Source organism: Arachis duranensis, chromosome 7, assembly GCF_000817695.3.
Source record: "Arachis duranensis cultivar V14167 chromosome 7, aradu.V14167.gnm2.J7QH, whole genome shotgun sequence".
NCBI lineage: Eukaryota > Viridiplantae > Streptophyta > Magnoliopsida > Fabales > Fabaceae > Arachis > Arachis duranensis.
Genome location: NC_029778.3, coordinates 72,323,588 through 72,334,262, shown reverse-complemented (window position 1 = coordinate 72,334,262; position 10,675 = coordinate 72,323,588). Strand labels below are relative to the sequence as shown.

At 32.9% G+C, this 10,675-nt stretch overlaps 2 protein-coding genes across 2 annotated transcripts; both read left to right on the top strand.

Moving 5' to 3' along the window:
- Window positions 1-720: 720 nt before the first annotated feature.
- LOC107459593 (cytochrome P450 82A1) lies at window positions 721-1,701 on the top strand. Its single transcript, XM_052252287.1, has one exon. The coding sequence runs from the start codon at window positions 760-762 to the stop codon at window positions 1,387-1,389; it is 630 nt and encodes a 209-aa protein (XP_052108247.1). The 5' UTR covers window positions 721-759; the 3' UTR covers window positions 1,390-1,701.
- Window positions 1,702-3,405: 1,704 nt separating this feature from the next.
- On the top strand, window positions 3,406-8,923 carry LOC107459797 (ubiquitin carboxyl-terminal hydrolase 15; the record flags this gene model as incomplete). Its single annotated transcript, XM_016078061.3, is given in 12 exon segments — window positions 3,406-3,735; window positions 3,828-4,296; window positions 4,434-4,594; window positions 4,689-4,777; window positions 4,980-5,065; window positions 5,171-5,333; window positions 5,949-6,072; window positions 6,190-6,347; window positions 6,506-6,590; window positions 6,719-6,931; window positions 7,723-7,784; window positions 8,075-8,923. Coding segments are annotated over 12 exon segments (2,571 nt in total), but the record flags the coding sequence as incomplete, so codon positions are not given.
- Window positions 8,924-10,675: the final 1,752 nt, after the last annotated feature.

Below are 10,675 nucleotides of genomic sequence, written 5' to 3'. Positions count from 1 at the left end.
TTGTAAAAGCAAAACCTGTTATCACGGTCTAAACTTTTAGATCTCTAATCTAAACTGCTTTCATACACACTTCTATCAATTACTGTATAATTGTTTAATTACATCTACATGGCACACACGAATACTATCTTAGAAAGAAAGAAATTTCTTTTTTGAAGGATGGATTTTGCATAATGTAGTGGGTTGACTTGTGTCCTCGTTACTATAATGAGACTATATCAAATTTTAACAGGGTTATGTTTTGTAATTAGTTAAATGATATAAATAAAATCTAAAAGATTTTATGTGTAGATAAAAAATAATTACTAAAATAATTATTATATATTTATATATAAATATATGTATTTTATATTTTAATATGCATTTACACTGAATTATTTTGGTAGCTAATTTTTTTAGGTATGCATAGCATAGTTGATATTTATTGTTTATTCTGTTGCTTGTTGATTATAGTATAGCTTACATACAACTCTAGTCAAACATAGTGTCAAAAGTTAGTTTTATTTTTATTCTAGTGTTATCTCTTACTTCTATTTTTCTAAATTAGAAAATAAGTAAAGGAAATTATCAATATATTGAAATTTGAGAATCAGTACAAAGTTGTGTAATTCAATTAAAAATGAGTAAACTAATATGGCTATTGTTGGTTTTACACAATTCGACTAAGTGTCCTGTTTTTCAGAACAATCATGTTGAGAAAATTAATTAATTATAGCAGCATTTTTTTCTGATTAATTTGGTAAACCTTTTTTGCAGGCAATGATCGTGGGAGGAACTGATACAACTGGTGTTACTCTTACATGGGCACTAAGTTTGTTATTAAGAAATCCTCGTACACTAAAAAAAGTAAAAGAAGAACTCGATAGTCAAATTGGAAAAGAGAGATGCATAACGGAGTCAGATTTAAACAAATTGGTGTATCTTCAAGCCATAGTGAAAGAGACACTAAGATTATATCCAGCAGGTCCTCTTGGAGGACCACGTGAATTCACAGAGAGTTGCACTTTAGGTGGATTTTATGTTACAAAAGGATCTCGACTAATTACAAATATATGGAAGATTCAAACTGATCCTAGTATTTGGTCAGATCCCTTGGAATTCAAGCCAGAGAGGTTCCTCACAACTCACAGAGACACAGACCTTAAGGGTCAGCATTTCGAGTTTTTGCCATTTGGAAGTGGTAGAAGGATGTGTCCTGGAATGTCGTTTGCACTTCAAATGGTTCACTTTGCTTTGGCCAGGTTCTTGCACTCGTTTGAGATTTTGAAACCATCTTCTGATGAAGCAATTGATATGACTGGTATCCTTGGACTGTCTTATGCTAAAGCTACTCCAATTGAGATTCTCATCAAGCCATGTTTGGCTCAAGCTTGTTATGAAACCATGTAATCTTTAGTACTTAGTAGTATATGCCGGTGTTCGTGTGGTACAACTATATGAAGCTATGAAGTATAGTGCAGAAGATTTGATTTGGATTCCAGAAAATGATCTGATACCAGACAATGTTATAGCCTACACCTTAGCTTGTGAAGTTGGATGATGATCTATTGAAATATCTTAGTGTGGTTAGTGGTCTAATAAGTAGCAAGTGCTTTTGGTTATGTTTGTTAAATTTTGGCTTGACTTTATACTGAGTTAATATGATTGTACTCTATCATATTACTATTATACTCCACTTTGATGAGTATTAATATACAAAAGTATAGCTATCGATAAAATTTCTTTTGCAATTGTTGAAACATTGGTAGCTGTTGAATAATGGTAATTAGCCAAGTAACTTCTCACTACATAGCTGTTTATCACTTTATTGCATTGTTCAATGCTAACAAGTTAGCAACATAGGATTAAAACCCTTCATATAGGCTATAACAGGATGGTACCAAAGTAATGGAAATTACATTCCTCAATCATCATTTCAAGTTACAAGATTAGCAGCTGCAGAATTTATAAGTTCTACTAATTGTGGGTTTGAAAAATTTATCTGTTCTATATAACATTTTGGAGGTGCATTTACAAACCAAAATCAGTGTTGTTAAGATATAGTACTAGTTTAAGAGGAATCACCAGTGTTGATATTGGCATTAGGTTCCTTATTTAAAAAGATTGAGACATACTGCACGATGGACAACCAAATAGAATATAAAGTTGATAAGATTACAGAACAATTAGTAAGGCATGCAAATTTTAACTGTAAACTAATGGATTTTAACCTGGTCTGTACATAGTGTTTTCCATTTACTAGCCAATGGTTGAGGACAGTATCATCCTGCCTACATGAGTCATATGTTAGCTAAATCTGAATGCAATTTAGCTAAATTTTACACACTCTTTTTATTTTTTAAAGAAACAGCACCTTATGCACTTACTAGCACGTATCTTCATAAGTCCTAAGTGTTCTCTTCCAAGTTACAGAAGTAAAGGAAATTGGTTCATATAAATGAATTTGAACTTACAATTGTCTCAATTAATCAACACTGCATAAAAGGAATGGCTTGTATTTGAAAATTGAAATTTTACAAAGGAACACGACATAGAAGAAAAAAAAATATAAATAAAAAACTTACGAAAGGGTAAATTAAATTGTTCTTTTGTTGCTTGCTTATGTAAATAAATTGGAATATAATTATACAAAATTGGGGATTTCTTTTAAATAAATAAATTAAATTCCATATTTATATGTGTTCATGCTCTGACCCATCGCTTAGCCAAGCCCAAAACGAATAAGGTTGAATCAATAAATATTTACTTGGATCGACACCTACCCGACCTCATAGCTTCTACAATCTGAATCATTAACTAGCTCCTACAATATTTTCTATTTATTTAAAAATGAGATTTCAACAACTTCTCTATCAAAACAGAGTAACTAACCCACCATTAAAGGTGGAACTACTCAAAAGATAGTTATTAACTCTACGATGATGACGAGCAGGATCAGTAGTTGCTTATTTATATTTAGTTTTATGTACTTATGAGTATGTTATTTATGTTTATTTATGTTTAGTTTCATGTATGCTGGCTTCATTATGTGTATGACTTTGTCAGTTTGCTTATTCAGATTTTCACTATTTCATGTTTGGATGACACATCATACATTGAATGACAAATATTATAAAATTAGCTTCATGTACTCAAGAGAATCACAAACATAATGAAATTAACTTTACTCAAGAAAATGACAAACATAATGACATTAACTTTACTCAAGAGAATCATAACTACATAGAGAAACACAAAACATAAAAGGCAGAACAATAAAGCTTGATCACAAGGATGACATGGACTAAAATAGAGACAACAAAAATACAAAAGGAGCAACAGAAACAAAACCAACAACATCATGACAGCTATCCATCACATCCGGCCATGGAGCCTCGTGAGGCCAACTCCTACGAGTGTGTCCTAGAGTTCAGTCATGAGAATGGCTTTTATGAAAGCATGAACACCCAGTTCTTTGGACACACTTTGAAGCAGACACCAAGGGAGAGTGTGCCTTTAGATCATTTGGTTCCCCCTCTAACTGGAACTGCTGCTCCTGCTACATCTGATTTTTCCCTTTATAATAGTTCTCAACCTTCCACTTTGGAGAGAAGAAGTTCCTATAAATCCAACAGAGAAACTAGGAGAAGAGATAATGGATCTATCCACAAGTCACCAATTGAGTCTACTGATCATAAGGTTGCTAGCTCTTCCTCTTCGAGTGTGGTATCAAAGGACGCATTTACGGGACAGAAGGTTTACTTGTTTTACTTTGATATTGAACTGGCATACATTTTATGAACTCATCAAATCAAATCTCTGATTATGATCTTAAACTGTTCCTGCAGTTAATGAATAATGAGTATTCTATGTTGGAGGAAGAAACTTCAAGAAAGTCCTGCTCTGATGGCTTCGGAGTTCATGTCAATGGACAGGATGCATCAAGAAATGTAGTCTACGAGGGTCGTAACTATCAGAGTCAATATGGAAATGCATTTGTACCGAGAAACAACCATGGACACTCAAATGTGTCAAGTGCGGTAAACAATAATGAAAATGTAGAAGAATTTGAAAAAGACAACGCTACTAACAAAGGAAACATAGTTAGAGGAGGAAATTGTCATTCTGAAGAAGCAGCACAATATGATTGCTCTTCTGACATGATAATGGAAGGAAGTGTGAAGGCCAAAAAGATGTCACATATTTCTAAGACCAAATCTTCTAAATCACCAAAGTCAAAATCACCGAAGTCAACATCAAAGACATCAACAGATTTTTGTTGTTCAGAAAGAGAAGGAAAAGTTGCAGATGAACAAAGTTAGTTCTACCTATTTATCGCATTAGTGTAGATGATTTATATAATCCGAGTTTGTTTAATTATTCAACGATAAGGTAACTGCCATTTTGTTACCTTGATTCTGTTGTAACAACAAAAATCTGTGTTCATTATACAGAAACCATTGAAAACAGAGATGCCATCCCTCTGCATGGTGGTAACGTGGCTGCAAGCACTGGAATTATGAAAATGATGGGCTTGAGGAAATCATCAAAACCAACTGTAATGGTCTCCCCTGAAGGTAGTGGTGCAAGGTGTAAGAAGATAAAGAAGATGAAGGTTAGTTTTATATAACGAATGCAATTTCTCCCTTTTCCTACTAGTTAGAGACTGATGCTTGTACTAACTTTCTAATGTATTGATTATGTCTCAGATGTTGTTTCCTTATGAGGAATTTGTAAAGATTTTTCAGAGTGAAATCTTTGGCATATGCCCCAGGGGCCTGTTGAATTGTGGGAACAGGTAATACTGGAATGACGCTTTTAATATTTTGGGATTGTGATAAAAAAGTATAAAGAAATTCGGTAATTAGTGAGTAAATATATGTTTCAAAATGAGCTTTGATTTCCTTCAAGGACAGCTTTATGGGGAAATTTTGGTTTAGACCTATTTCAGTATATTTTGTAGAGTTGATATTTTCTTTTTTAATCTTTTTATTTTGCAGTTGCTATGCGAATGCTGTCTTGCAGTGCTTGACTTCTACGAAGCCCCTTGTTGTCTATTTGCTTTATAGATCACATTCAAAAGCCTGTATTTTCCATTCTCTCTCCATCTTTTCACTAAAAAAAGAATGTTAAGACTCAATATTCTCTCAAGTCATTTATGTGAACTTTGTCTGTTTTCCTTTAATGTTAGGTTGTGCTAAAGATTGGTGTCTCATGTGTGAACTGGAGCAGCACATCATAATTTTGAGAGAAAACGGAGACCCTCTATCTCCTAGTAGGATACTTTGGCACATGCGGAGTATAAATTGCCACATGGGTGATGGAAGTCAGGAAGATGCTCATGAATTTTTAAGGTCTGAGTTTGCCTTGCTAATTTGTTTTAATATTTGGTTTAATTGAGTGTTTGGTTCCTATAAAAATTTTCTTTTGGTTTTGGTCCAGTAAAATTTAAAAGATTTTGGTTTTAGTCCCTGCCATTATTTTGCTCCATTAGGTGTTGATGTAGCAGACTAAATGGTGACCTGACATGCTGAAATGTTGACATGGCAAGACGTGTTACATCAGTATTTAATCCACTATGTCAGCACTTAATGAAACAAGCTACCGTCAGTAATTAAAACCAATACCTTTTAAATTCTACCAAACCAAAACCAAAAGGAAACCTTTATAGGGACCAAAAACTAACAGCAGGGACTAAAACCAAACCTTTTAAATTTTACGGGATTAAAACCAAAAGAAAATTTTATAGAGATCAAAACCAAAAATCTATTATATGAAGACTAAAAACTTATTGAAGCCTTATTATTTTTCTATGGATTCTAAGGTTTCATCTGTGGCTATCTTTTAACTTTCAAAACGTAGTTTCATGTATATTTAGTATATTGTTGTAATTTTCTCTTTTTATAAAGAAGTCTTACAGTGTCCTGAAACTTATGCTTAGCTAATATTTGATAAAATGTCATATATAGGCTTCTTATTGCGTCAATGCAATCTATATGCTTGGAGGGACTTGGTGGTGAGAAAAAGGTTGATCCTAGACTACAAGAAACAACTTTCATACAACATACGTTTGGTGGTCGTCTTCAATCCAAGGTGTGTATCACGTGTTTCATTTATCTTTGACCACAAGTTTTCCGTTGTAGAACTATTTTTTGCCTTTTATCCTTAATTTTGCATGTTTAACGAAATACTGAAATTTGATGTCTACAGGTTAAATGTCTGAATTGTAACCATGAATCAGAAAGGTATGAGAATATTATGGACCTAACTTTGGAGATATTGGGTTGGGTTGAGTCACTGGAAGATGCCCTGACTCAATTTACTTCCCCTGAAGATTTGGATGGTGAAAATATGTACAGATGTGGAAGGTCTGAAGCTATTGTCCATCTGTCATAGTTACTCGTGATTTAGTTTGTTAATTTTAGTTTTGGTTGAAAAATGAGGAGAAGAGAAAATCAAAGAGCTTTTTATTTAGATATTTACTATTACTGAAGATGCTCACCTTTCTCTACACATTTTGAACCAGTTGCACTGCATATGTTCGTGCTAGAAAGAAACTGAGCGTACATGAAGCTCCGAACATCCTAACTATTGTGTTGAAGCGATTTCAGGTATCAAATTGTTCTTGTAATGTAAGCATGCCCATGTAGATATTTTGATTGTGTTTCAATTTTCAAATTGCTTCAATCTTCATATATTGACTCATTGAAATTTATTATTTCTGGCTTTGAATCATCAGGAAGGAAGATATGGCAAAATTAACAAGTACATAACTTTTCCTGAAATGCTCGATATGATACCTTTCATGACTGGGATGGGTGATGTTCCCCCACTCTATATGCTTTATGCTGTTGTTGTACACCTGGACACACTGAATGCATCTTTCTCTGGACATTACATTTCGTATGTGAAAGATCTGCAAGGCAATTGGTTCAGGATTGATGATAGCGAGGTAAATATATTGTTTGGTTTGCAATATTTGCATGAAACATGCACTTTACTGCATCTACCTTTTCGCCTCTTAACAATTTGTATTAAGACCTTAACACATTTGTGACTAGATGGTGCTATCGAAGGCTGTCTCTTGAAATATTGATAATTTTGTATAGAAAAGCTTCATTCATTGTGGTTTAGGGTTTGCACTTCCATGATTGGTAAATTAAAGAAGGGTTTATCTATCATGTGCCCTAAGGGCACATGTTCAGATTACAAAATAAGAAAGTTTTATTGAAAATATAAAAAATTTAAGTTTTCAATGCATTTGTTTTGTATTCATTAAATGAAAACATTCAAACTTTCCACTAGTGGTAAGCTTATCAGCCCTTAGGACACATGTTAGCTAAACCCATTAAAGAATAATTACTCTGTCAAAATTGGGGTTTTCATATATATTTTTAGTTGGGTGCTGAAGTGAAGAATAGTTTTTCATATTTGAAGAGTTTCATTTTGATATGACAAACTGTTGATTAGATTCAAGACAAACTTTAAAGAGTAAGACCTATTAAAAAGCATGATTGTGGCTCTTTGCTTTGAATTTCTTAACTATAATTATACATTCACACTTTAAAGATGACTTTATTAATTATGCACTTTTACTGACAGCAAAGTTAATGTTTATTGCTTACATGCAGAACAGTTTCTTTTGCCTTCTGTTTGTGTCATATTTTCAAAGTTGTGTTGCTAAACGGAAAATATATAGTTTAGACATTGTTTTTAGATTCTGAGTGTTTACTCTATTAACAGGTTCAGCCAGTGCTAATTAACCAGGTGATGTCAGAAGGTGCATATATCTTATTCTACATGAGGTAGAGATTAAGCTGATACTACTGTTATAATGTTGTTTCCTTTGTCCATGATTATAGTGAAACTTAGTAGGTCATGAGTAAATTATTTTGATAATATTTTAGCATTCTAATACTGCATTTAATTATAGATTTTTTTTTATTATGATCAACTAATGTAAGTTCGTTATAAAAATAAATATTTTGAATTTCAATGTATACTTCATCAATAAGTCTGATCCTTATTTTTCACTAGTCGTTTTGTCAAACTCCAATCTTTGGTCAAGCTTATATATCTAGTCACTGTTTTATAGATCTTGTCCGCGCCCGCCAGTTGAACTTTCCGGGAAAAACATGCAGCAATCGGTTCCCAACTATTCAAAACACTGCCCGGTAGAACCACAGAAGCCTTCCAAGTCCGGACATAGCAGAAACAACAGCCAATTTGTCGTCCCTGAACCTTTGGTCGATACCAGAGCAGACGTTGCCCCTCGACAAATCAACTCTGCCAATGGCTTCCTCAGAAGAAGCACCAGCAGAAACGTCCTGCCAGTAACACAAACTTATTTCGAAAACATCAGGCACGAGTTCTCGGATGCAGCGTCTAGTGACTGGTCCCTTTTCACAAGCTCAGACGAGGCATCTTTCACGACGGAGAGCACTAGGGACTCCTTCAGTACCGTAGATTACAGTGATAACATGGATCCATTGGCATCCATCTTCAATTTCACCCCGAAAAACTCCTACAGGAAATTTTCGAATAGTCGGCCACTTACCAGGTTCGTTCCCGAAAAGGGTCATACTGAGAGAGTAGAGAGAATTGATCAGTCTCATAATAAGGCCATGAATTCATCAATTGAACACCATCCACCAAATGGTAATTGCAGCATGTATGTATACTATGGACGTAGTAACCCTGTGTGTGATAATATTACAAGGACTTGAAACTCAGTTTGAATTCTTTTCTGGGAATTCTAACTGGATGAAATTGATGATGATTTAGTTGTAGCAGGTGCTTTTTGCCTCAAAGTTTTCAATATTTTGTTGATTGAGGCATATAGCTCTTAAGGCACAGGTGTAGTTTTTACTTTTTTATTGATAATTGTAAAGATGACAGCAATGTTCCTTTGGTTATCTGTTAATCCATCATAGGCTTTTCCTAATTTTGAGCACACCTCTTTTTAGTTGCAACTTGCATGTAGAGTAGGATATAAATTTTACTATTCAAATTTGTTCGTGAAAGATACTTTAAATTTCAAGAGTTTAATTTTGATGCACTAAAAATAAAAAGTAGTTATCTTTGCTAATATGACGTAATGTGTAATGTGATTGGATGCACGTGTAAAATAGTTTTATACTGACAGTATATTAAAATTAAATTCTTTTTATAATTAGTTTTCAAAAGATTTTGTTAATTATAGTAGTTTCTAAAAATATAATCGTAAGTCAAATTTATCCTTCTGTAAATTAGATAATGATATGTCACATTAACTACCATGTGACATAATAGCATGGTAGGTTAATATTGTGTTACAAACCAATAATAATTATAAGCATGTCAATTGATCATTTGTAACATTTTGTAACATGGGCATTAATTTGTCTTTCCATCATGCAATGTGCATTATGCATATATATTATTATTTAACTTACAAAAGAACCGATTTGATTTACGGTTGTATCTATAAAATTTTTTGAAAGCCAATTTAAAAAAATAAAGGGTAAAGTAATATTTTTAGTCTCTAATGTTTGGACTAAATCCTAATCTGATCCTTAACGTTTTAAACGTCCTGTTTTTATCCTAAAAAAATTTAAACAAGTTCAATGTTATCCTATTGTTAAATTTGACACTAATAGTTAATGAAATGAGTGATATAGATGTTAATAACGTTACTATTTAAGTCATATCTTCTTTCATATCTTAGAAAAAGATAACCAAAATCTTATTGTAACACTGTTTTCTCCTTAATTTTCTTTTTGCACAAAATTCCAAATCCAAACAATCAATCATTAGCACTTCAAAATCAAAGAAAAAACTTTTATATTAGTGATCATTGGTGGATCATCATTGATTCTTCAATATGCAAATTGATTATATCAAATTTAATGGTGGGATAACATTGAATTTGCTTAAAATTTTTTCGAAATTGAAATAGGACGTTTAAAAATTTGGAGATTGAAATAAGATATTTAAAACATTAGGAACTAAATTAATATTCGGCCAAATGTTGAGAACTAAAATAACACTTTGCCCAAACATAAATTATCTTAGGGATAAATTTGAGTAACCTATAAATACAAATGGGGTTAACAAGAACAAGATGTGAAAGAAAAAACGTGTGAAAGAAAAATGTGAAAAATCAATGTTAGGGACTTGGGGTGTACATAAAACCTAACATTGCAAAGGAATTATACTTTTTCACAAAATATCTGGTGGCGTTTCCTTTTATTGTAATCTTGTTTGAACACTAACACTAACCATTTTATACGGGTTATGGTTCTTTAATTTCTACACCATTTCTTGATACCAGAGACATGTATTTGAGATTACTGATTAAAGAAAGTGATGTTTTTACTCTAACCCACACTTTTGTTTGATTCTGATTTTATTTGTCATCATTGAATTATGGTATCTAGGTTCTATTATCTTCTATGGATAGGAAGCTTGTCATGAAATTTGTTGCATACACGTCGTCTCTAAAAATCGATGCCGTAATATGTGTTGCTTAAGAAACCCATGCAACTTCCACTTGTGTTAGGCGACAAAATTTAATGTTTATTATTGGTCTGATGAAAATCATGAGGTTATGGGAAAAAAAAAATTTGGAATTCTAGATTCCTTAGGATCAATATCCTGGCCCCAAAAACTTAGCAATGTAATAAGGATCCAAAGCAAAATGGCCCTGCAGGAAATC

Coding starts and splice junctions, on each gene's coding strand:
- LOC107459593 (XM_052252287.1), top strand. CDS start 760: ATGATCGTGGGAGGAACTGATACAACTGGTGTTACTCTTACATGGGCA.